This window comes from Narcine bancroftii, chromosome 1 (assembly GCF_036971445.1).
Source record: "Narcine bancroftii isolate sNarBan1 chromosome 1, sNarBan1.hap1, whole genome shotgun sequence".
Classification (NCBI taxonomy): Eukaryota; Metazoa; Chordata; class Chondrichthyes; order Torpediniformes; family Narcinidae; genus Narcine; species Narcine bancroftii.
The window spans coordinates 151626680-151654549 of NC_091469.1; the positions used below are offsets into that span (position 1 = coordinate 151626680).

General features: G+C 40.2%; 1 protein-coding gene across 4 annotated transcripts in view; it reads right to left on the reverse strand.

Annotated features, from left to right (window-relative positions):
• The window catches only part of rgs12b (regulator of G protein signaling 12b), a 268107-nt gene that overhangs the window by 47248 nt on the left and 192989 nt on the right, over positions 1–27870 (reverse strand). For 3 of the 4 annotated variants that reach the window (XM_069941849.1, XM_069941829.1, XM_069941839.1), the window contains exons 10-14: positions 16538–16653; positions 15291–15485; positions 12034–12107; positions 10757–10883; positions 5877–5973 (exon numbers count right to left, since the gene is read on the reverse strand). In XM_069941849.1, the coding sequence (XP_069797950.1) occupies positions 5877–5973; positions 10757–10883; positions 12034–12107; positions 15291–15485; positions 16538–16653 (609 nt within the window). Of the gene's footprint in view, positions 1–5641; positions 5770–5876; positions 5974–10756; positions 10884–12033; positions 12108–15290; positions 15486–16537; positions 16654–27870 lie in introns of all 4 variants that reach the window. The other variant, XR_011358479.1, reaches the window with a different exon arrangement.

Below are 27870 nucleotides of genomic sequence, written 5' to 3' on the forward strand. Positions count from 1 at the left end.
ATTAACTCAACCAACTTTAGTTGATTTGAAGACCCAAGAGATCACAGATGCTGGAAAAAAATTGGTCAAGTTGCAGCAGTTTCTTTTTGCCCCAGATGATTTTATTTCTCATTACATTCTGCTTCTTTTTTTTTAAATATAAATTTTATTTTTGGTTTTCAAACATATATCACGTAAACAGCCTTCACATAAGTATAGCAGAATAGCTTATATACCCTTTACATACAAAATATAAATCCCCTTCTTGTTTTTATAAAAAAATACGTCTATACAAAAGCAAAATAAAATCCCAAAGTAAAAACATTCCAGCACCCCCTCCCCCCTATTTCCCCCTTCCCCTTAACTTAAACAGGATAAACGGATACAGAGTCTTTCCGTTCACTGCCGGAACTCACAGTCTATTTTACTAATAAAAATAATAATATAAAAACGAGGGCGGATCATGAATTTACAGCAGCAATATTATACTTGTGCACCAATATAATTCAGATACTGTTTCCAGGTCTTCAGGAATGTGTCATATTTAGTTCTTAAATTATAAGTAATTTTTTTCCATGGGAATACCATATAACAGTTTATGGCATGGAAATAGGCCATTTTGGTCCTTCAAGTCCACACCGGTTCACTAAACAACTCCACTAACTCCCCCCACCTATTCTCCATCCATAACCCTCTAACCCCTTCAAGTCCACGCCATTGATATATTCATGTATATATCCAGCCTCCTCTTAAATGAAAGAATTGACTCTGCCTCAACTATTTACCCCGGAAGATTATTCCATTCAGCCACCACTCTCTGAGTGAAGAAGCATCTCCTAAAATTTTGCCCCCTTACACTCAACTTGTGTCCTCTTGTTTCAACCTCCCCTGTTCTCAGGGGGAAGAGTCTACTTGCGTCTAGTCTATCTATTCCCTTCATAATTTTAAACACCTCTATCAAATCCCCTCTCAACCATCTACGTTCCAAGGAATAAAGTCCTAACCTCTTCAATCTTTCTCTGTACTCTAGGTATTTTAAGCCAGGCAACATCCTGGTAAATCTTCTCTGCAGCCTCTCCACCTTATCTATATCCTTCCTATAATTTGGAGACCAGAACTGAACACAATACTCCAAACTTGGCCTCACCAATGCCTTAAACAGTGGGAGCATCACTTCCCAGCTCCTATACTCTATGCCAGGGGTGGCCAAACCACGGCTCGCGAGCTACATGTGGCTTTTTGACCTTTAATATGCAGCTTGCCCGACTCGCGCTGCCGGTCTCTCCCCCTCGCCTGACTTGCACTGCTGGTCTCTCCCCCTTCCCCCCCAGCCCGACTCGCGCTGCCGGTCTCTCCCCCTTCCCCCCCAGCCCGACTCGCGCTGCTGGTCTCCCGCCCACCCGTCTTGTGCTGCCGGTACCCCTCCCCCCGCCTGCCCAACTCACGGTGCTGGTCTCTCACCCCCGCCCACCCCGCACTGCCGGTCTCTCGCCCACCCAACTCGCGCTGCTGGTCTCCACCCCCTCGCCCACCCGACTCACGTTGCTGATCTCTCGCCCGCCCGGCTCGCGCTGCCAGTCTCCCCCCCCGCTGCCCGATTCGCACGGTCGGTCTCTCACCCGCCCGACAAATTTTGTAAAGTGGAAATCTAATTAAAATATCTCTAATTTTTTGGTTTACCCTTTTTTTACATATTTGTGTCTTTGTGATTACTGAAATTAATACAAGTGAACAGTTTTAAAAGTGCATGCATGAATAAATATTGCATTTAATATGCATTTCTTAAAATGTATATAAAGTTTTTGTAACAAAATGTGCATGTAACAATAAAAACGTCTGTGTGAATTTTGCTCATGTCCTGCGGCTCTCAAGCATCTGCGCTTTATCGTTTTTGGCTCTTACATTAAGCAAGTTTGGCCACCCCTGCTCTATGCTTTGATTTATGAAGGCTAATATACCAAATGCCTTCTTAACCACCTTGTCAACATGGGAATCCACCTTCAAGGAAGCCTGCACCATAACTCCAAGATCTTTTTGTTCTTGTGCATTCTCCAATGTCCTCCCCTTTACTACATATGTCCTATTCTGGTTATTTTTTCCGAAATGAAGGGCCTCACACTTCTCAACATTAAATTCCATCTGCCATCTTTCAGCCCAATTTTCCAGCAAGCCAAATCCCACTGTAATCCCTGAAAACCTTCTTTGCTATCCACCACTCCCCCTATTTTCGTATCGTCTAGGTATTTACTTACCCAGTTAACCACCCCACCATCCAAATCATTAGTATATATTATGAACAAAAGGGGACCTAGCAACGGTCTTTGAGGCGCGTCGCTTGTCACAGGCTTCCATCCTGACAGACAGTTGTCCACCATGACCCTCTGCTGTCTCTCCTCCAGCCACTCTGAACCCATCTTACTATTTCTCTATTAATCCCTAGTGACTGAACCTTCCTTACTAACCTTTTATGTGGAACCTTATCAAAAGCTTTGCTAAAATTCAGATAGACTACATCAACTGCCCTACCTTCATCCACCTTTCCTGTCACTTCTTTGAAAAAATCAACAAGGTTCGTCAAACATTATTTCCCCTTCACAAACCCATGCTGGGTGCTCCTGATCAATCCCTGCCTAACCAGATATTTATACACACCATCTCTAAGAATACCCTCCATAACTTTCCCTACCACTGAAGTCAAGCTTACAGGCCTATAATTACTTGATCGAGACCTCATGCCTTTTTTAAACAACGGAACTATATTAGCAACCCTCCAATCCCACGGCACCAGACCCTCCTCCAGTGAAAAATCACTAACAGTGCCTCTGCTATTTGTTCCCTGACCTCCCTTAAGGTCCTGGGGAAAATTCCATCAGGACCAGGAGACTTATCCACTTTTACTGACCCTAGAAGCTCCAAAACCCTCTCTTTACTAATCCCTATCTTTTCCATAACTAAGCCATTTGCCGCTCTTATCTCACATAGTCCAATGTCCTTTTCCTTCGTGAACACAGATGAGAAAAAAATCGTTTAATATCTCTCCCGTCTGATACGGTTCTTTGCACAGTTCACCGCTCTCATTTTCCATCCTATTCTATCCTTAACCCTCCTTTTAGTATTCACATATCTGTAAAAAACCCTTAGAATTCACTTTTACCTCATTAGATATTGACACCTCATACCTTCTTTTTGCCTTTCAAAGTTCCTTCTTCAGGTTTTTTCTGCAATCTATGTAATAATCATACATCTTATCCATTTTTTGCTTCTTAAATTTAGTATATGCCCCCCTCTTATCCCGAACCAACTTCCTAATTTTTCCAGAAAACCACAGTTCCCTTGAACTTTTGACCTTGCCTTTTGATCTGACTGGCACATAAAGATCCTGTACTCTCAATATCTCTTCTTTAAATACCCTCCAAATCTCCTCTACATCCTTTCCAGAAAAGAGATCAGCCCATACAATTTTCTGAAAATCCTTTCTCATTTCTTCAAATCTGGCCTTCCCCCACTTGAAGACCTTCAACCTCGGACCTGACCTATCCCTTTCCATATTTAAGTTGAAGCTAATGGACCCATGATCACTGGATCCAAAGTTCTCACAAACACAAACTTCTGTCACCTGCCCTATTCCATTCCCTAACAATAGATCTAACACTGCCTCCCCTCTAGTAGACACCTCACATACTGCTGTAAAAAGCAATCCTGAACACACTGTACAAAGTCTAAGCCATCCGGCCCTCTCACTGATCGCGTTTCCCAATCAATATTAGGAAAATTGAAATCCCCAACTATCACAACCCTGTTTCTACTACACATCTCAGCTATTTCCCTGCACATTTGCTCTTCCAGTTCCCTATCCTCTTTTGGTGGCCTATAATATACCCCTATATTTGTAGCCTCACCTTTCTTATTTTTCAGTTCAACCCACAGAGCCTCGCGCGATGAGTCCTCCAGTCTATTTTTGCCTCAGATCCGCTGTAATATCTTCCCTGACAAGCAACGCCACACCTCCCCCTCATTCCCCGCCAATTCTGTCATGTCTAAAGCAGTGAAATCCCTGAATATTCAGCTGCCAGTCACAACCTTCCTTCAACCATGTCTCACTAATTGCTATCACATCATAACGCCACGTGTCAATCCACACCATTAGTTCATCCACCTTATTTACCACACTCCTTGCATTGAAATAAATGCATCTCAGAGATCTTTCACCTTTAACTTTCTGCCTCTCACCCTCTCTACAATTGTTACTACGGCCACTATTTATTACCTGCGGTTGTTCCACCTCCAGATTTTATGAAAAAGCCTTTTTTTCTTTGCCTAAAGACTCTGTTCTTCCTCTCCTCCATGACATGAACCCTTGTCCCCAACCTTACTAGTTTAAAGCCCTAGCAAATGCCCCTGCCAGGAGACTTGTACCTCTGGGATTTAGATGTAACCCATCCTTACCGTATAGGTCCCATCTCCCCCAGAACCGGTTCCAGTGGTCCAGGAATTTAAAACCCTGTCTTTTACTCCACCCCTTCAGCCACATATTCAGTCTTCACCTAACTCTATTTTTGCCCTTACCATCGCATGGCACAGGAAGCAATCCGGAGATTACACCCTTAGTGGCCCTTTTTCTGATTTCCCTGCCTAACTCTATATATTCATTTTGCAGGACCACTTCTTCCTTCCTACCAATGTCATTGGTACCAACATGAACCACGACCTCAGGCTCTTTCCCTTCCCCCTTTAGGATGTTCTGCTCGTGTAGCCACATCCCGGACCCTGGCACCAGGGAGGAAAACCACCATCCGTTTTCTTTATCTCGTCCACAAAATCCTCTGTCCATCCGCCTCACCAGCAAGTCGCCTATAATTATCGCCCTATTCTTTCTATTACTTCCTTTCTGGGCTACAGAGGCTGACCCTACATCTCTGCCTGCCTTAGCCTCACTATCCCCTTCCTCAGTACTGAAGGAGGAGTACCTATTTCTGAGGATTTCAGGCTCAGATGCTCTCTCTCGACCTTTCTCTTTCATCCTCCTAACAATAACCCACTGCCAGGTGTGACCCTATCTATTACGGCCTCGCTCTCCCTGACCAAAGCGAGGTTATCGAGCTATTCATTTATGCTATCCATCTTTTCAAATAAACTGGCATGTCTGACTTACATATGATTGCGACACATTTCTTGGCTATGGCCAATGCAATCTTATTTGAAACTCAGTTAAGTGGTTACTGATGGCTATGAAGCTCCCCAATACATATACTTCTGGATTATCGGGAAAGTTGACTCCAGTAATCTTTGTTAACGCTTCCAATACCTCTTGTCAGAAAACATTAACTTTCACACGCATCCATACGGAGTGGAAAAATGTTCCTTCTTCTATTCCACCTTGGAAACATCTGTTTGATATCTCTGGCTTTGATTTGTGCAATCTTTGTGGAGTCAAATATAATTGATGGAAAAATTGTATTGCACCAAACTGTACCTTGCATTAATAATCAAAGTTACCCCATCCTTACACTATTCAGCCCAAGATTGTTCCTCGACACACTAATGACAATAGAACTGTGGGGCAGAGAGTGCAAGTCAATGGTGGAAGGCTAAATGTTACCATAAAGGACATAAGCAGGTGAATAAAAAGGTTGATATAAATGATCAGAGCAGATTGGCATACCCCAAAAACAGCTTTTGTTCTCAACATGGTAAAATGCTTTTGGTTATCCACAAAGACTGCAATCATTTTACTCTGGTCATTGTGATCCTTCTGTGTTCCAGTTATTATCTTCTTAACTCACGATTCACCTCAAAAAATTATTAATATGATGATAAATAAAACATGAACTTCGATAGACATGTATATTGAGAATAATGTTCGAAGGTAAAACTTAAACCTCATACATCCTGCATACCTTTCCCCTTAACAGGATCTGCAACATCCAGAACAACCCGGCGTCCATCAAGGTTAGATATAGGAACTCCTAGATCTAACGCTTCAGATTCCCCATTCTACAGAATGAAAACACAGCACACCATAATCAGTAAAATCTATGAACAAAATAAGTTACTCAAGAATTTTGAACTCATGATGGTAATCTAAGACTGCGGGCTCATGTAGCTTTTATGTTTTCTTTCCTACTTCAGTCTGTTTTGCTACAAGATATAGGAGCTGAATTAGACCATTTGGCACAGAATCTGCTCCAAAGTTATATGCTGTTTATGAAGTCCTTAAATTTGTAATCAATACTTTTAAACAATCTCAACAGACTTGGATCTAAATGGCACCAGCGACTGAAAACTAGCCCGATCTCGGGTGAAGGTCAATACTAATTTTTGCAATGAGGCGAGCTGGGAAATGCTGTTAGAATAAACTGTCCCTTCCTTCAGAGATGTAAACTGGAGAGTGAAGTAAACAAATCAAGGCAAGTTGAATGGTAAACTGTGTCACTGAAATTGTGTTTTTCTAAAGGGAAAACTTTCACATAATGCATTGGATAAACAGGAACAGGACACAAAGAGCAGATTTTAAACCCATTACTAAGCAGATTGCCCATGGCGAGCTGGAGGATAGTGTAATTTATGACTTAATATGCTGCCACTTTGACAGGATTATAATGGTAGAGGTGATCGGATGAACTGAACATAGAATATTTCAGCACAGTACAGGCCCTTCGACCCACGATGTGGTGCCACCCTATATAAACTACTCCACAACAATTTAATTTTTCCCTATTTCACATCTATTTTCCTGACATCCATGTGCCTATTTAAGAGCCTTTTGAATGTTCCTATTGTATCAGACTCCACAACCACACCAGCAATGCATTTCAGGCACCCACCTCATCTCCCCAAAACTTTCCTCCACTCACCTTAAACAGATGACCTTTGATAGTAACTACTGTCAACCCAAGATAAAGGCGATGGCTGTCTATCCTATCCAGGCCCTTCATAACCTCTATTCAGTCACCTCTCATCCTTTGTCACTCCAATCCAGGCAACACCCTGGTGCATCTCCTCTGCACCCTCTCCAAGCATCTACATCCTTCCTGTAATGAGGTGACTAGAACTGAAAATAATATTCCAAGTGTGGTCTAACCAGAGTTTTATAGAGCTGAAAATTACCTCATGGCTCTTGAACTCAACCCCCTGACCATTGAGGACTAAAACATCATAAGCCTTCTTAACCACCTCACTAACTTGCATTGAAACCTTGAAGATTTACGGACATGGACTCCAAGATCTCTCTGTTCCTCCACACTGTTAAGAATTCTGCCATTAACTACATACTCCACCTTCAAGTTTGACCTTCCAAAGTGTGTCATTTCACATTTATCCAGATGGAAATCCATCTGCAAATTTTTTGCCCAACTCTGCATGTTGTTTCTATCCTGTTGCAACTTACAATAACCTTCTGCACTATCCACAACACCTCCAACATTTGTAACATCTGCAAACTTACTTACCTATCCCTCTACTTCTTCAACCAAGTCATTCATAAAAATCACAAAGAGCAGGGATCCAAGAACAGATCCCTGCACAACTCCACTAGTCACTGACCTCCCATCAGAATATACTCCATCTACAACTACCCTCTGCTTTCTACAGGCAAGCTAATTCCAAATCCAAGCAGCCAAGGTTTTTTAGATCCAATGCTTCATGACTTTCTGATCATGGTGAATGTGTCAAAGGCTTTACTAAAATCCATATACACTCCATCCACTGATTTTACTTCATTAATTTCCTCTGTCACTTCTTCAGAAAACTCAATTAGACTCATAAGACATGACCTGCCTCTCACAAAGCTATGCTGACTATCCCATAGAAGACTAAGTTTCTCTAGGTGCTCGTAAATCCTGTCCTTGAGCATCCTCTTTAATAGTTTGCCCACCACTGTGCAAGACTCACTGGTCTACAATTCCAAGAATTCTACCTCCTACCTACTTTGGCCATTCTCCAATAGTTCTTCTGTGACCAGGGAAGACGCAAAGATCTTCACCAACATTCCAGCAATCTCTTCCCTTTCTTCCTAAAATTTCCTAGGTATATCCCATCCAGTCATGGGAACTTTAATATCTGAATATATATAAGATCCAGCTCTTCCTCTTTACCCTCAGCATGCTCCTGTTACATTAGCCTGTTCTCCCTTTATCCCATATTTTCTAATGTTCCTCTCCTTGGTGAGCACTGAGGCAAAGTATTAATTTAGGTTCTCCCTGACCTCCTTTGCCTCCACACACAAGTTCCCCTCTTTATCCCTAACCAATCCTACCCTCACTGTCATCATTCTTTGGTTCTTCATGTACATATAGAATGCTTTAGGGTTTTCCTTAATCCTACCTGTCAAGGTCTTCGCATTTCCCATTCTAGTTCTCCTACGTCCTTTTTTTAAGCTTCTTCCAGGGTACCATATAATTGTCACGAACCCTTCCTGACTTTTGATTCCTAAACCTTGTGTATGCTTCCTTCTTTCTCCTGACTCGCTGTCCCACACTCTTAGCATTCCAAAAATAAGATTTTTTTTTAAAGGGTTTTGACAATTTAACTAAAGCAAAGATGTTTTTTCCTGCACAATCATATCAAACGTTTCCTGATAAATATAAATTAGCCACTTGCAAATTTTGAACATCGACCTGTTTTAAGAGTTAAGATGATGACAGGGACCAGGTTAGTTGCAGTTACTTTAAATGTAAGACACTGGTAACTTTTTTTTTTTTAAATCTCATCTATTTCAAACTGATCATGCATTGAGCTTTTCACAAGTTTTCTTTGTGGAACATAATCCAAAAAATAATTTGCCTACCAATGTTTGAAATTGGTAACCAATTTGAAGTACCAATCAACTAATGCACCTGAAGACATTCTACTGCCAAAATTAGAGCCAGAAATTATGAGTCCACACAAACAAAATATAAAAATTAAACTGGCAGATTTTTAGTTACTCTGTGAAATGGAAATGTCAAGACAGGTAGTATTGTTGTGATCCAAATAAAAACTGAAACAAACAGTTCTTAATAAGACAAGCTAACCTGCAGAGATTTATTTAAAATTTATCCCTGGAGACCTAGGTCTAAATAATGACAATTGAAGTCAATTTTGAGTTTACAGTGTAATCTTTAATCACGTTATCCATGAAGCAAGCACTCCATCACTTGTGATCGATCCTAAGATGAATGAAAAGTCACTGAGGAAACAGCTGATGACAGTTTAATGTTTTGGACTCCATGTCATGGGTGCTTACTGGTGTTCGTACTGTAAAGGTTTACCCATGGACCCAGTCCGGAGTATATATTATGAAAGGTTAAAAATGGCCAAAGTCCAAAGAGTTAAGAGTCCTGGTGTTTTTCATGGATAAAATATTGAGAAGACAAAATAGCTGTTTTTTGTACTGAATTAATATACAAACAAATATTACTGCACAGATGTTATAAATGGGATTTCTTTCATGTACACCAGTTACATTAACTGTTATGTAAAATAAATTAAATGTAAATGATGAGACAGTTTATCTCTCTTGGATTTACAATATTTTCCTGTCTCAATTTCTTCAGTTGACATGTTTCCTGAGGGAAAAAAAGTTAAAAGTTAACAGAAAACTTGTTCTTCAAATAATTAGAATCCAAGTAAAAATACAGGGATGTCATTTAAATGCCTGAAAACTGGTGAACAAAATTTAAGCAGGACATCGAATAAAAAACACTCTGGCAAAGAAAACAACCCTGTCCATATTCAACTTTTATCAGTGACAGCAATATGTTCATGGAAAATAGTTTAATATTTAAATGTTACAATGCAGTTGGCTGTCTTAATTTTAAACAGTGCATCTACTTTTAACAACAACTAGGTCAGAATCATGGAGCTTTACAATACGGAAACAAGCCCTTTGACCCAACTTGTCCACGCCGACCAAGTTGCCCATTTCACCTCATCCCATTTGTATGTGTTTGACCCATATCCATATGAACCTTTCCTATCGACCCCAGTCCCATTTTCCCACAGACTCTCACCATTCTCTTCACTCTCTAACACCTAGGGTAGAATCCAAGCATAAAGTTTAGGTTCATTTAGAAGAGGTTTAAAGCTTTCAAGCATTCATATTCCAGTCTATTCATACAAAAAAGCAGAAATACAATGAATATTTTTTTCTTATTTAATTTGCAAAGGATATCAGAACTTAATACTGCCATTTACCAGGAACTTTTCTTCCCTCTCAGTCCCAATGTGGGGTCTCAACCAGAAACATTAGCTCCACAGATGCTGACTGACCCACTGTGTTTATCTAGTGCTTTTTTTTAAAACCATGGTCGCTGTTACCAAAATACTACCTACTGATACTTCCATCACCTGGCCAATTTCATCTCCTAAGGTCAGAAATGGTTAATGACTGCCCATTCAAAACTCGTTATATTAAAGAAAAGCTATTTACCATGCTCTTTGCCCTCAGAAACAATAGAATACAATTATAGATTTATGTTTTTCTTTTGTCTTAAAGTTGCACCAAATAAATTGACAAAGTCTATGCCAACCTCTGTACTTATCTACATTATCCCATTTACTTGCACTAGGTCTGTAGCCTTCAAAGCTGCCAGAGCTTTTCTCCATTCTTCACTGATCCATCCATTCCACCAGTCTGGTATCACTCTTTGAACCCCATGGTTACATTCTTCATGGTTCACCATGCCCCAAGTTCAGCGTCACAGATCTCTGTCATCACTGACTGAGGAGTGTTTATCTCCTAGGTGCACTGCTCATTGAAGTGGAGGAAGAAGCTTCTTGATTATGTCTGTCTACTTACAATTCTAGCCACTAATTCACTGAGATTCAAGCCATATTTTGCCACCACTGGTCGGAGCACTTCAGTCACTGGTTTAGTTGGTTTGGCCTTTAAACCAACTGATCTATTTATAGGAACAAGGTCGAGTCTGAAAGTAAAAGAAAATGTTTTGTCATATTTTAACCATTTATTTTCAAACTTACAGCTTTTTAGTATTCAGCTTCAAATGATTTCCAAAATGAGTAACTTTTGCTATTTTCCACCACATAACCTTTTTCAATTCTCTTTCATAATTGCTTTTGATTTTGTTCCAATCTTTATGCGGAAACAAAAGTAAACAAATTTTGTGTATGAAATACAAGGCAATAAAGGAACCTGAAACTGAGGTGTGAGGAAGGCACAATGAAATAACCCTAAGTGGTCAAGAACTTGTTGAAGAATGAAAAAAATACTTTAATGAAGTGAGACAACTAAAAGTAGTGATACAAAAGTTTCTGGAGGTCATAATATAAACAATACCCCAATTCCATGTTCACAATCTGGTAAAAGAGATGAACTAGACTATTCCTGCTTTCATTTCTGAAGCTCTATATACAACTCAAATGCTACAACAAACCAGGGTTTTATGTTCAAGTCAAACCTAATGCCAAGTCCTTCTTTGTATGCAAATTCAAATTTTCACACTTCCACTTTATCAGGAACCATGCTCTAAAATTCCATAAACCTTCCAACTCCATCGCACTCCATCTTTTAAAAAAACCCAAAATCCATCTCTTTGATCAGGTCAGTTATTTCAGTGCAAAATTAATATTCCCCAATTTTCTTCGTATTAATATATGAACTCCTGTTCGTGACTTTACCGAATAGTCTGCAGATGGCAGCCAACAAATTGATGTTTATTGGTATTTAACTGATTTGCAAATTAAATGGCAATATTGCTGATTTGTTAATTGAGGCAAGCCATCAAGAAAAGTTAACATGTTCATAGTGTTAGTCCAGATACCCAACAATTGCTTTCTTCGTCAAGGCTAAAAATTGATTTCTTGAATTGTAGTCAATGTGATTGCAAAAGTTACACGAGCATCCTTCCAGCTAAAGCATTAAATCAATTTAATACAATCTATTCAATTTATTTCATTGATACAACCATCAAACTGTTAACCCAATACACATTCTTAAAGCTGAGCTATGTTAATTTTTGATAGGCAATGGTATTACCAAGCCAAGGTTTTAAAATGATGTTATGGGACAAATCAGAAAAGATTTTTTTGAAATAGTGCCACATAACGTTAACTTACCGAAAAAGTGTTCGCTTCTCTATTCGAATCTCTCTTGTATTTAATGTGCAGCAGTCTTGATCAAGTACAAGAGGCTTAAAAATAAGTCAAAATTAATGGAATTAAACATCAAAATAGTCCCATAATCACAATTTTTCAAGTTCATTATCATCTGACTGTACAAGTACAACCAGATAAAACACCGTTTTGCATTCCTCGGTGCAAACACTCAATCAGACAGAATACACTTGCAAATAATGTAATTGCAGTACATTTAAATATAAATAAATAAAAAGAAATATTATTTAATAAATCATACAATCTCATAGGGTTTGTATGACAGTTCATTCAGTAGTCTTACTGTCTGTAGGAAAACTTCCACTTAAGTGGGAAATACTTCAGTGGCAAGCTCCTAGTGATAAGCTGACAGACACAAAGAATAGAAGCAAGAGAACCCATTTGCCTCTACATTGTTTTTAATTGCATTTCATAATTAATTCAATTTCATCTGCAATCAGTTAGATCTTCAAGTCTACTACTATTCTCCTTCCTTGCAAACTTACCCCATGCACATCTAAAGCATTTTGACATATCTGTATTTGGATGGCATCTGTCCAGACCCTTAAAGATCACAATTATATTCATGGTGGATGCATTACAGATAAAAACAGAAAATGCAGGGAATTCTCAGCATGCCAGGCAGCATTTGTGTAGAGAGTGACTCAAAACGACACCTCCACTCGTTATTAACCTGAAACATTAGGGGTAGCATGGTTAACACAAAATTATTGCAGCACCAGCCACCCTGGTTCGAATCTGGCAAACTCGAAGGAGTTTGTAAGTTCTCCCCATCTTCGTGTGAGTTTTCTCTGGGCATTGACGTTTCCTCCCACATTCCAAACACATATGGGGTAATTAATTGGTGTATTTGGGCAGTGCAGGCTCATGGGCTGGAAGGACCTTTTACTGTACTGTACCTTGAAATTTTTTAAAAATATTAAATTCTGTTTTTTCTCTTTCCACAAATGCAGTTTAACCTGCAGACTATTTCTAAAGTCTTCTATTTTGAATTCAGTTTTACAACAACTGCAGTAATTTTATTTTAGCATAATTGTTTATCATAACTCTTACTTTCTTGGTCTATGTTACCACAGATCTAATTTTATAATTACTTCAATATTGTTATTCAATGTTTTACGTGGGATTTCATCTTAACATTTTTTGTAAATCCATACATTTGGCTTTAAACAATCCTTTCATCAATCTTTTCTTCCACATCTTTTGATAAATTAATCAAGCAAGCCAATTAATTCATCTTGGCTCTTTGAGTTCTAAAAGCTTTTTGCCACAATTGTTTTCCTGCTTCAATTGTTCAATCATGCATTATTATACTCTTCTTTTCCTCCAATACCATTCATGTCCCTCTATTTCTGCAGATGTGTGATGGAAAGTGTGCTGACCGGCTGCTTTACAGTCCAGAACAGGGACACCAATGCCCCTAAGCGGAAAGCCCTCCAAAAGATAGAGAGAACACAGACTAGGACATCACAGGCTATACTCACCCCACTATCGAGAACATCTATAGGGATCACTGCATCAAGGATCCACACCACCCAGCACATACTCTGTTCTCGCTGCTGTCATCAGGAAAGAGGTACAGGTGCCAGAAAACTCGCACCAACCAACCCCTCCACCATCAGACTCCTCAACAACAAACTCAATCATGGACTCTTATTTGTTCACTTTATTGATTTTTAAAATTCTCTCTTCATTGCACAGTTTATTTACATTTGTTATCTGTTTACAGTTCTTTTACTGTGCACAGCTTTTTGTACTACCAATAAATGGTAATTCTCCCTCGACTGCAATAAAAAGTATCTCAGGGTTGTATGTGATGTCATATATGTACTCCGACAATAAATCTGAAATCTATTTGGATGGTTCCCTGCCTTTTTAATATTCATGTTAATTTCCATCCATTTTCACTCGTTCAAAGCCAGTGTAACACTTATCCCAACCTTACATCTTAACAACATATTGTTGTAATGAGTAAACTATGTTATCTATGTGCATCCAATTCTAGAGTCAAGAGCAGACACTGAGTTTTAAAGCACAGAAACAGCTCAAAGTTCAAATTTATTGTCAGAGTACATATGACATCATATACAACCATACAACCCTGAGATTTTTTTTCTGCAGGACAGGAACAATTTCTACTTATCAGTAATGTAAAAAATTGTACTCAAGAAAATATACATAAGCAAAAGAGAGAAATGTAAACAAGCTGACTATGCAATACAGAAAAAAATAAATATTCAGTCATAAATAATGTGCAAGTAAGAGTCCTTAAATAAGTCTCTGATTAAGTTTGTTGTTGAGGGGTCTGGTAGTGGAGGGGTAGCAACTATTCCTGAACCTGGTGGTACGAGTCTTGTGGCACCCATACCTCTTTCCTGATGGATGTAGCAAGAGCAGAGCATTTCCTGGGTGGTGTGGATCCTTAATGATTGCTGCTGCTGCTCTCTGTCGGCAGTGTTCCATGTCGCTGTTCTCGATGGTGGGAACAGTTTTGCCTGTGATGCCCTGGGCAGTATCTACTCCCTTGTGCAGGGCTTTCTGCTCAGAGGTATTGTCTCTGCTGACCAAGCTATCTACCCGAATTAATTCCATTTGCTTTTGATTGGCCTATAGCTCTCTTACATATTCATATCCATGTACCTGCCCATGTTTTTCAAACAATGTAATTATATCCGCCTCTATATCTTCCTCTGGCAGCTCAATCCACCTATTTATAATCTTTTGTGTGGAAAAAAACTGCCTCTCGGTATTATTCTAATTCATCTTCCATTTTGGGAGCTAAGAAGGGAACAAGGAGAGTGTTTCAAATCAGATCTTGTGAGGAGTGTTAGAATGTCTGTCCCTGGTCACAAGACAAAGGGACAGAAGCAGAGCAGAGTCATCTAGGCCCATCGATGGTTTCAATTGGTGAGGTGAGGCTCAATGGCTTCTATTGGAGCAGGGCGAGTATCAGAGCACTGTCAAAAGCTTCTGCCATCAGCAGCAATGGGTTCCACTTCAATGCCAGGTTTTCTGAGCTCTTGGTAACCCAAAGAAGAATAATTTAATTTAAATCAATCTCTAACTGCAATGGAACAATATCAACAGTTAAGTTACTATGGCCTCTTAGGTCCATACAGAGGGGAAGAAAATAATCATACTGACAGAGTTAATACATTTTTCAATAGGCTGGAGTGGATGCGCAAAGAAATCTGACGTACCTTGTCACCTCCCACCAGAAACAGGTCTATGGCTGCTAATTGAATTTGCAGCTTTTCACACAGATCAGTCAACAGCTGTCTAATAGAAACACCAGACTGGATTGAAATAGTATGCGAGGAACCATCAGGAAGAATCACAGTGCAGTGTTTTGAACACCTTTCTTTCTCTGTCACAAGCACTTTGGTGGAATCATACTTTTAAAAGAAAAAAAGATTTACAATCAGGATTGAATAATAAACAAGCAATAACTGGAACAGAATTTGAGACTGCAACCCTTCAGTTATCAATTTAAGAGCTGGAAAACATTCCCAGAAATGTGGGAAGTTATCAAAAACCAATCGAAGTATCACATTGTGTGTGTCTGTGCTCATGTTAGTCTGTGTGTATATGATTTGCGCCAAGTGACAAAATAAAATACATATTTAACACAGTGCCTACCTTGGTTTTTTTTCATCAAAACATGAAGAAGATCATACTAATGCCCAGAATTTTCCACTGGTACTTGTTGGCAGAGGAATTGGTTTTGGGATTAGGATTGGCAGAAGATGTTGAAGATATTGGATGGGGGAGAGCAGGGCGAAGGTAGATAGGAGGTCAGGACTGCGTAGACATTAATCATTTTATGAGCTTGAGATTTATGCAATTTTTAAGGATAACCATTTATGCATATCTAGGTCATATGGCCATGTGAGTTTAGTTATGAAAAAGTTAAAGCTAACATGTCATGATTTTTTTCAGTTGTTCCTTTCCCTGACATATTTCCACATTTCTGAAGATGCCAACTTTTTGCTGCATTTTAATTCAAGGCACCTTGAGTGCAATCGATAGTGTGCATTTTGATACAAGTCTCGTTACTATAATCTGATTGTACTGCATATTCACTTGAGAACCACTCACGGACACTCCAGAAAGGATCACTGCAGAGTGCAAGGAGTTCAATTTTGCTCTCCAAATAACAAGGTGGTGAATTATAATGCCCTTTCTACCTTTTAACTGGCAGAGGCATTAAAGATGGGATTTTCCTGATTAACAAGGAATGCAGATTTAAAACTGCAATGAGTACTTTTTAATGAGTAACCCTGAAATACAAAGATTTAAACATTCTCACTTATTTCTAAAGTAAACTACTTAGACATGCCAAAACAAGATTAAACAAATGCTTTCAACCACTGTTAAGGATCATATATTCTAGTAGGAGTGCTATTAAAACTGTGGGACAACTCTCACCTCTTTCATTTGCACTGACCTCTTGTCTGTTATATCCTGGACAGCCAGCCATCATCAACTCTGTGCTGGTGGATGAAGATATGGATCCAAATGATTCACGATGCCACTGAGACAGCCCATTACTTGCAGAGAGGTCTAGTGAGAGAAGCAATACCTATTTTGTTAACTCTAAACAACTTTCCCTGATTCAAAACACCATACTGCTACTTAATTTATCTCTTGAACTATATCAAATACAGGTGACCTTTGCCTTACAGCAATTTGTGTAACAGAAATTTTCATGGAACATTACAGCACAGTACAGGCTCTTCATATGTTGTGCTTACCAATACAAAGTTACCAAAAATAATTACAAACTTAACAAATCACAACCCAAGGATTTGAGATACAGAACAAAATTAGCTGTCAGCCAGATTTTTGCAGCCCATTGTGGGTAACACTCCTATGAACCCTTTGTCACCAAGGACTTCTTTAACTAGCTTGCAATAATCAAAAGGAGGTCATTCAGCCTGCAAACATATGCTAACTGTCCAAACCCATTTTATTCTCCCCACATTCCCATCAAGTCTTCACAGATTCAACCAAATCAAAACACTAGGGGCAGTTTACAGTGGCTAATAAACTGATCAATGTACCCATTTTTGGAATGTGGGAGGAAACTGGAGTACCCGTAGAAATCCTATGCTGTTTCAAATAGAACACGCAAACTCCACAGAGAGGGAAAGGAGGGTTAAGCCTGGGTTGTTGGAGCTGTGAGGCAGCAGCTCTAAAAGGGGTTCCTTTGTGCACAAGTGGTACATTTTTACTAGTTTAGGCAAATTCTCCTGTTATAAGGTCAAAATACCATTGGTCTTCATAAATGTTTGTTGCACTTGCTTGCTAGCTATCAGTGTACACTTGTTTACAACTAGGTCCCTTTCGACATCAAAATTCCCATCGTTCAATGTTTAAAAAAAAATTCCTCTGCAATGTATAACTGTGTGTCACTTCATATTTTCCCACATTATCTTTCATTTGTCATGATCTCATTCACTTAGATTTCTCCTTGACGCCTCTTTCCAGAGTTCTGGGCGTTACCAAGACTAAAGGGCTCGAGTAAGGAGAGCGGTTACATGATTGTGTTCTCCCGACATTCACAGACCAGTTCTCCATATATCCACCAGTTGGTATGGGCATTTCCCTACGATGTCTCACATATTAATAAGCAGGTTAAGCTCATGCACATAGTCGATATCTTCCACGGCATTACAACATCTTCTTAGAAGGGGGTGGGGGGGGGGGTATATGCTTGTCGAGCCCTTGTGTCTTCCAATTTTATTGACAACCATGAAAGAGCTTTCTCGACATAAGCTGTAGAATTTTTATGCTCATTGCCAAAATGCTCCTGTAGTAAAGACCATTGTGAATCCTCTGTCCAAGCCATACGTAGACAATTCCTTACAAGTTCCTTTGGCTGTCCACTCTTGAATTGTTCCAGATAATAGAGACAATCTCTGTGGCTTTTGTTCTTGCCTTCAATATTGTGTTCAAAGGATTTAATGAACATTTGGCACTGAAGTGGGCTACCATCAAAAACTTGAATCTTCTTCCTGGGCATGGAAGAGAAAGACTGTAGCTGAATTATTCACGCAGTAATTTCATTTTGCCTTTACATGATTGACAATCCGTTGCTCGTACCAGGTAACGTAACTGGAAATGTCACATGTGCATGTTCACTCCGATTTCTCATGCTTGACTGAAGTGTCAAGGGAGCTGCGGCAATAGACCATCTGTCTGCGGTTGTTACGACTAGTGCATGTGGATTGTTAACCCTGTGCCTTGGGAGGATTTGTACATGTGTATGTAACTGTGGTACAAAAGGAACTGCCTTAATATTAAATGTTTTCTTTTCCTGGTATCCTTTCTCAAGATATGACTCCATACCATCAAACACTTCAGATAAGTTACTTCGAACATCAGATACCTCTGAGGCTCCTAGTCCCTCCATTTTTGCCCTGGTAGCAGCAATGTTTGCTTCCAACTCCAGTTACTCCTTTTTCCTCCTTTGCTGCTCCTCCTGCTGCTTCATTTCCCTCCTTAGCTACTCTTCCTAAGCAGGTTTATCCTTAAGCAATTTTTTTGAGGAGTTTACTAAAAAGTCTGTGGATGTTATCTATATGGACTTTGACAAGGTTCCGCATAAGTGGCTAATTAGGAAGGTTCAAGCATTAGGTATTAATGTTGAAGAGTGAAATGAATTCAACAATGGTTGGATGGAAGAGGCCAGAGAGTAGTGGTGGAAAATTGTTTGTCAAATTGGAGGCCGATGTCGAGTGGAGTGCCATAGGAATCGGTACTGGGTCCATTGTTGTTTGTCATATATGTTAATGATCTAGATGATAGGGTGGTAAACTGGATTAGTAAGTATGCAGATGATACGAAGATTGGTAGAGTTGTGGACAGTGAAGGAGGTTATCAAAGTTTGCAGTGGGATATAGGACAGTAGAAGAGTGGGCTGAAAGATGGCAGATGGAGATTTAATACTGATAAATATGAGGTGTGACATTTCAGTTGGACTAATCAGCGAAGGTCATACACATTAAATGGTAGACAATTGAGAAGTGCTGTAAAACAAAATGGATTTAGGAATTCTAGTACATAATTCCCTGAAAGTAGAGTCACATGTAGATAGGGTGGTGAAGAAAGCATTTGGTATGTTGGCCTTCAGAGCATTGAAAACATTAGTTGGGATGTCATGTTGAAGTTGCATTGGTGAGGCCAAATTTGGAATATGGTGTGCAGTTTTGGTCGCCAAATTATAGGAAGGATATAAACAAAATAGAGAGAGTGCAGAGGAGATTTTCAAAAATGTTGCCTGGGTTTCAGAGTTTGAGTTATAGGGAAAGGTTGCGCAGGCTGGGATTTTATTCCCTGGAGCGTAGAAGATTGAGGGGTGAGTTCATAGAAGTATTTAAAATTAAAAGGGGGACAATGTGGACAGGCTTTTTCCATTGAGAGTGGGGGATATTCAAACAAATTGACATGGATTGAGACTGAAGGGGGAAAAGTTTAGGGGAAACACAAGGGGAAACTTCTTCACTCAGAGGGTGGTGGGAGTATGGAATGAGCTTCCAGCTGAAGTGGTAGATGCAGATTCGATTTTAATATTTAAGGAAAAGTTGAATAGGTATATGAACGAGAGAGATGTGGAGGGTTTTATGTTCCGGATGTGGGTCAATGGGACTAGGTGGGAGAAGGTGTTTGGCATGGACTTGAAGGACCAAACTGGCCTGCGTCTGTGCTGTAATTGTTATATGGTTATACATACATATGTTTTACTGGAAACTCTGGAGCTTGATCCAGAAGAACTTCTTTTGCTTCTGTTTCCAACATTTGACACACAGTCATCTGGTTGTATTTCATCCTGCATGTCCGATGTTGCCTTAATACTTGACTCTTTCTCCAGTCTGAATGGCACATCCTTTGCATTTTCATCCTCTTCACCATTATTTTTGGTGACACATCTTCAGCTATTTCCACGTTGCTGTCTTCAAATTCAGACAATATCTTCTGTAATGGTTTTACAAGGTTTACATCCCCATCAAATGAAGCCACCTATTCTATTGCCAGCTTCAGACTTGTAATGAGAATGATTTTGACACCTCTTTTATTTAGATTCAATCGCTTCAGTTCTGTTTGAGATCGTGATCCACATCTTCAATACATTGTGCCTCAGCAGCGACACAGTGATCATTTAATGCGTCTTCATCCACCATCCATTGAGCTTGAGCACCAAGCACGCACAACACAAGCCAAATCAACAGCCCTCAATGGACAAGCGGCAGCACGTCCAAACTGTGTTCAAACTGTAACAAATACACAGGAATCCATAAATGTAAGCCTCCTGTTTCTGATGGCTGTGATGTGTTGTTGTCAACAAGCGACTTTCCACTGCAGCATCTGTCAATAATATTGCTGATTCTCAGGAAATTGCTCTACCAATGTATCTATAGCACCTTCTTCTCTCGTATTAGAACCTCTGGACCACTCTCTGGCTAATACTCGGACCGATGGATGCCCATTACTGTCAGCAGCCTGCACTCAGGATCTCCAATGTGGCCGCCATATTGTATTTAGTATTAATCCAACCCAAAGAGGGATAATTTTATATCTTCTATTTTCTGTTCAACAATTTTTTTTGTTGACGAAATGTAGTGACCACTAACCATAAAAGGCGCTTGGAGGCTAGGTTGGGCTCTTGCTCGTGATGCATTTCGATAGGTTCACCACGAAATCCAGATGAGTTTTAAATTATTTAATTATTAACACACAAAAGACTTGTAATGATCTATAATAATGTAATATTCTAATAATATTAATGATAATAACAACTGTTTTGTAATGATCTTTAAATTTCAATGAAATATTATTTATAAATAACAGTAGTAATGGTCAGCAAAATATACGCGAGCCTCACCACCCTCCTTATACAACCCGCCATCCGTTCACGGGCTAATGAACTCTGAGTCTCTTGGACCCAAACCCCCGCTTGCGTCAACCATCCCCAGTCCGCAAGTACATCGCACATGCGCCAACCGTCAAAAGAGAAAAGCACGTGCGCAGACAGGCAGCATCGATCCAAAGAAAGGTAAGTCGAGCACTTTTGGCTCCTGCACCATGAAAGATTAAGGAGAATCACAAGGCGTTCTATGTATACGTGAATAACAGAAGGATGATGAGAATGAAGGTGGGGATGCTAAAGGATAAAGGAGGCAACATGTGCCTGGAGATGGAGGATGTTCTTTCTTTGGCTTGGCTTCGCGGACAAAGATTCATGGAGGGGTGGGTAATGTCCACGTCAGCTGCAGGCTCGTTTGTGGCTGACAAGTCCGAAGCGGAACAGGCAGACACGGTTGCAGCGGTTGCAAGGGAAAATTGGTTGGTTGGGGTTGGGTGTTTCCTCCTTTGTCTTTTGTCAGTGAGGTGGGCTCTGCGGTCTTCTTCAAAGGAGGTTGCTGCCCGCCGAACTGTGAGGCGCCAAGATGCACGGTTTGAGGCGATATCAGCCCACTGGCGATGGTCAATGTGGCAGGCACCAAGAGATTTCTTTAGGCAGTCCTTGTACCTCTTCTTTGGTGCACCTCTGTCTCGGTGGCCAGTGGAGAGCTCGCCATATAACATGATCTTGGGAAGGCGATGGTCCTCCATTCTGGAGACGTGACCTACCCAGCGCAGTTTGATCTTCAGCAGCGTGGATTCGATGCTGTCAGCCTCTGTCATCTTGAGTACTTCGATGTTGGAGATGAATTCGCTCCAATGAATGTTGAGGATGGAGCGGAGACAACGCTGGTGGAAGCGTTCTAGGAGCTGTAGGTGATGCCGGTAAAGGACCCATGATTCGGAGGCGAACAGGAGTGTAGGTATGACAACGGCTCTGTATACGCTAATCTTTGTGAGGTTTTTCAGTTGGTTGTTTTTCCAGACTCTTTTGTGTAGTCTTCCAAATGCGCTATTTGCCTTGGCGAGTCTGTTGTCTATCTCGTTGTCGATCCTTGCATCCGATGAAATGGTGCAGCCGAGATAGGTAAACTGGTTGACCGTTTTGAGTTTTGTGTGCCCGATGGAGATGTGGGGGGGCTGGTAGTCATGGTGGGGAGCTGGCTGATGGAGGACCTCAGTTTTCTTCAGGCTGACTTCCAGGCCAAACATTTTGGCAGTTTCCGCAAAACAGGACGTCAAGCGCTGAAGAGCTGGCTCTGAATGGGCAACTAAAGCGGCATCGTCTGCAAAGAGTAGTTCACGGACAAGTTGCTCTTGTGTCTTGGTGTGAGCTTGCAGGCGCCTCAGATTGAAGAGACTGCCATCCGTGCGGTACTGGATGTAAACAGCGTCTTCATTGTTGAGGTTTTTATGGCTTGTTTCAGCATCATGCTGAAGAAGATTGAAAAGAGGATTGGTGCGAGAATGCAGCCTTGCTTCACGCCATTGTTAATGGAGGATGTTAGGGAGGTCCTAAATGAATACTTTGCTTCAGTATTCACAAGGAATCACGGTGAGGTCAGAATAGAACAGGCTTGTGTGCTGGTCAGTGTTGAGATTAAGGAAGAGGAAGTGCTAGATCTTCTTAAAAACATTAAGATTGATAAGTCCCCGAGGCCAGACGTGATGTACCTCAGGCTGCCGTGGGAAGTGAGAGAAGAGATAGCTGGGGCAGTAGCTATGATCTTTGAATCCTCTTTGGCTGCAGGAGAGGAGCCGGAGGATTGGAAAATGCCAAATGTAGTCCCCTTGTTTAAAAAAAGTAATAGGGAAAATTCTGGGAATTGTAGACCAGTGAGTCTTAAGTCAGTGATGAGCAAACTATTGGAGAGGATACTTAAGGATTGATTCGATGGGCATTTAGATAAGTACAGTGTACTCAAGGTTAGTCAGCATGGCTATATGAAGGGAAGGTCATGCCTCACAAGCAAAATTGAGTTTTTTGAGAAGGTGACAAAAGAAATTGATGAAGGTAAGGTGGAAGATATGGTCTACATGGATTTTAGTAAGGCATTTGACAAGGTCCCCCATGAGAGATTCATTCAGAAGTCTTGAGGCATGGGATCCATGGAACTTTGGCTGTGTGGATAAAAAAATTGGCTTGCAGGAGGTCATGACTAATGGAGTACTGCAAGGATCTGTTCTGAGACCCCTTCTCTTTGTGATTTTTATAAATGACCTGGGTGAAGAAGGAGGATGGGTTAGTAAGCTTGCAGATGACATGAAGGTTGGAGGAGTTGTGGATGGAGCTGAAGGTTGTTTTGCTCCTCTTCTTGCAATTTCGGTAGTTCAATTTATTTTGTCTTCTTTCCCTTCGTTCTCAGTTCGGTATAATTGCTCATAGAATTCCTTAAAGTTTTCATTGATCTCTGATGGGTTATATGTAATTTGTTTGTCCTTTTTCCCTGATGCCAATACCGTTCTTTTAGCTTGTTCTGTTTTAAGCTGCCAAGCTAGTACTTTGTGCATTTTTTCTCCTAGCTCATAATATCTTCATTATGTTCTTCTCCACCTTATACGTTTGTAGTGTTTCGTATTTTATTTTTTTGTCCGACAATTCTCTTTTTGTTGTATCTTCCCTTGTTGCTAGTTCTTTTTCTGTACTTACTATTTCCCTTTCTAGCTGTTCTATTTCCCGATTGTAGACCTTCTTCATCTAAGTTACATAACTTATTATCTGTCCTCTGATGAAGGCTTTCATTGCATCCCATAATATAAATTTATCTTTCACTGATTCCGTATTTATTTCAAAGTACATTTTAATTTGGCGCTCAATAAATTCTCTAAAATCCTGTCTTTTAAGTAGCATGGAGTTTAATCTCCATCTATACGTTCTTGGTGGGATGTCCTCCAGCTCTATTGCTAATAACAGGGGTAAGTGATCTGATAACAATCTAGCTTTATATTCCATTTTCCTAACTCTCCCTTGGATATTGGCTGACAACAGGAACAGGTTAATCCTTGAGTATGTTTTATGTCTACTCGAATAATATGAGTATTCCTTCTCCTTTGAGTGTTGTCTCCTCCATATATCCAAAAGTTGCATTTCCTGCATTGATTTAACCATAAATTTGGCTACTTTGTTCTTTCTGTTAGTCTTTTCTCCAGTTTTATCCATCTTTGAATCCAAATTAAGGTTAAAGACCCCTCAAGTCAATATATTCCCTTGCGTATCTGCTATCTTCAAAAAAATATCTTGCATAAACTTTTGATCCTCTTCATTAGGTCCATATATATTGACCAAATTCCAGAGTTCTGAATATATCTGACATTTTAACATTACGTTTCTCCTTGCTGGATCTATTATTTCCTTCTCTATTTTGATTGGTACATTTTTATGCACCTCTGGCTTTTGAGTTATATGATGCTGCCGTTACATGCCCTACCCAGTCTCTCCTTCATTTCTTGTGTTCCACTTCAGTTAGATTTGTTTCCTGCACAAATGCTATATCAATTTTTTCTTTTTTTCAGTAAATTTAATAGCCTCTTCCTTTTGATTTGGTTATGTATTCCGTTAATATTTATAGTCATATAGTTCCACATGGTCATCTCATACTTTGTTTACATCTCATTTCCGATTCCTCACCACCTTTCCCCTTTTCCATTTCTCAGTTTTCTTTTTTTGAATGCAATGTATGACAACACTTCTAAAACATAAAATATTTCAACCATTCCCACATCTAAAATTCCCTTAACCCCAAGTGTCCCCCCCACCCTCTATGTGTCGTCCCCTTGTCCCTTGCCGGGCAACCACAACTCCCCTCTCCATTCGGACTGCGAACCCATTCGCAAGTGTCAACTGTTTTCGCAGTGACTGTTATTCTCTCCCACCAAAACCCCTCCAGAAAAGACTTTTATCTTCACATTACAACAAAGCTCCCCCTTTTCTTCTCTTCTTCTTTTTATATTTTTAACCCCTCCTCTTTCTCCCCCCCTTCTCCCTTACTTCCCTTTTCTTCCCTCCTTTAGTTCTTACTTATACATTATTTTTACTTTTTTATATGTAGTTTGCCGTCACTCTTTGTTCTTGTTACATCTCTTCATCTCTCTTTCTGTCTTGCAGGTGTTCTGCAAATTCTCGTACTTTCTCTAGATTCAAGAACAGTCTGCTTTACTGCCCTGGGATAACTATTTTAAGCATCGCTGGATATCTTAACATAAATTTATAGCCTTTCTTCCATAGGATCGATTTTGTTGTGTTAAACTCCTTCCTCTTCTTTAGGAGCTCAAAATTTATGTCTGGGTAGAAAAATTTTTTTTTGACCTTTGTATTCCAGTGGTTTTTTGTCTTCTCTCATTTTATTCATAGCCTTCTCCAATATATTTTCTCTTGTCGTGTATCTCAAGAATTTTACTAAAACGGATCTTGGTTTTTGTTGTGACTGTGGTTTCGGGGCTAATGTTCTGTGTGCCCTTTCTATTTCCATTCCTTCCTGCATTTCTGGCATTCCCAGGACCTTTGGGATCCAATCTTTTATAAATTCTTTCATATCTTTGCCTTATTCATCTTCCTTAAGGCCCACTATCTTTATACTGCTTTGCCTACTATAGTTTTCCATTATATCCATCTTCTGAGCTAACAACTCCTGTGTTTCTTTAACTTTTTTTGTTCCTTTCTTCCAATTTTCTTTTTAAGTCGTTCACTTCCATTTCTACCGCCATTACACGTTCTTCCACATTTTCTAATCTTTTCCCTACATCTGTTATGACCAGCTCTATTCTACTCACTTTTTCTTCTATACTTTTCATTTTTCTTTTCATTTCACTAAATTCTAGTGTCAGCCATTCTTTTAATGCTTTCATTTGTTCTTGAAAATTTTTTTTATCTATGTACTGTCCATTCATTTTACCTCCTATTCCTCTGCGCAGAGCTTGGTGTTCTTCTTCTTCTTCTTCTGTGTCTGCTCTTGGGTTTGTGTCTTCTATTTCTCTTCCTTGTATCTGTGTCTCTTCAGACTTTCTCGTTGAGCTGCTTGTCTGTTTGTTGGGTATTTTTTTTCTCCATGGTTTCTTGATGTTGGTCCTCTTCTTCTGGGCTGGTTATCTGTTGTGTCTCTAGTTTCCTTTTTTCTTTCTCACCCCTCCTGTTCCCATTGCTTTATTTATCTTCCAGCTGGGAGCCCTGCTGTCGGGCCTCTCTCAGCAGTTCGTGCTGTGGAGTTTCACTCCACAGCTGGTCCCCCCTCCTGTCGGTGTTCTCCTTGTCGTGCGCAGTTGCGCACCCGTTTGGCTCCGTGAGCCATTTTTGCAGTCCTGCGGTCGGTGGGTCGTGATCCTGCGGGGTCTCCACTAACCTCGGGGAGCGGGATCCTCTTTCCACGGCGGGTCCCTGCTTTTTCGTGCAGGTAAGGCCTTCACCTTTCTCTTCCAGCGTCTTTCTTTATTCTTTTCTTCCCGTTGTTTTTGGCTTTTCTTTCTTAGGTGCCATTTTCTCCACACCTTTATTTTTTATTTGTGTGTCTGGGGCTTTGCTTTTTCTTCACTTTTTTTCCTTCTTTTCTGGAGAGGGCTGGTATTCTCCTACCGGCCACTACTCCATCACGTGATTCCTCCTGGAGCTGAAGGTTGTTGAAGGCTACAAAAGGATATAGACAGGGTGCAGAGTTGGACAGAAAAATGGCAGATGGATTTCAATCCGGAAAAGTGTGAGGTGATTCATTTTGGAAGGACAAACCAGAGTACAGGGTTAATGATTCGTTACTTAAGAGTGTGGATGAACAGAGGAACCTTGGGGTCCACATCCATATATCCCTCAAGAGTTGATAGAATAGTTAAGAAGGCTGATAGGATGCTGGCTTCATTAATAGGTGGATTGAATTCAAGAGAAGAGAGGTCATGTTGCAACTCTACAAATCTCTGGTGAGACCACACTTCGAGTATTGTGTTCAGTTCTCATCACCTCATTATAGGAAGGATGTAGAAGCTATGGAGAGGATGCAGAGGAGATTTACTAGGATGTTTCCTTGAATGGGAAACAAGTCTTATGAGGCAAGGTTAGCAGAGCTGGGACTTTTCACCTTGGAGTGCAGAAGGTTGAGAGGAGACTTAATGGATGTCTAAAAGATTATGAGAGGCATAGGTAGGGTGGAAAGCCAGCACCCATTTCCTAGGGCAGGAATAGCAAACACCAGGGGACATGAATACAAAGTGAAGGAAGGGAAGTTTAGGGGCGAGATCAGGGTTAAGATTTTTACACAAGTGTGAGTGCTTGGAATGCTTTGTCAGGGGTGGTGGTGGAGGCTGAAACATTAGGGTCATTTAAGAAACTCTGACAGGCACATGGATGGAAGAAAAATGAGGATTACAGGGTAGGGAGCATTTAGTCCTTTTTTTAAAAAGGAATATATAGGTTGGCATAACATTAAGGGCCAAAGGGCCTGTATTATGCTGTATTGTTCTATGTTCTTGGATGCAATAAAAATAGGTTATGGGTGTAAGGTAGGGAAGGATTAATTTGTTGAGTAGATTTATGTAGGTAAGCACAGCATTGTGGGCTAAAGGGCCTGTACTATATTCTACATTCTTTGTCGGCTGTGTCGTTATGCCCTAGAACATTGGAAGTTGAGAGGTGATATTACAGAGATTTATGAAATCATGAGCTGCGTTAATAAAGTGGTTATGGTCTTTTCCCCCAAAGTAGATGATTGTAGAATGAGAGGACATAGGTTTAAGATGAGAGGGAAGAGATTTAAAAGGATTTGGTAAGGAAACCCTTTAACTCAGAGGGTGGTCCATAACTGGAATGAGCTGTCAGAGGAATTTGCAGAAGCAGGTACAATTTTAACATTCAAAAGCCAATTGGACAGATCTATGTATAGGAAGGACTTGGAAGGA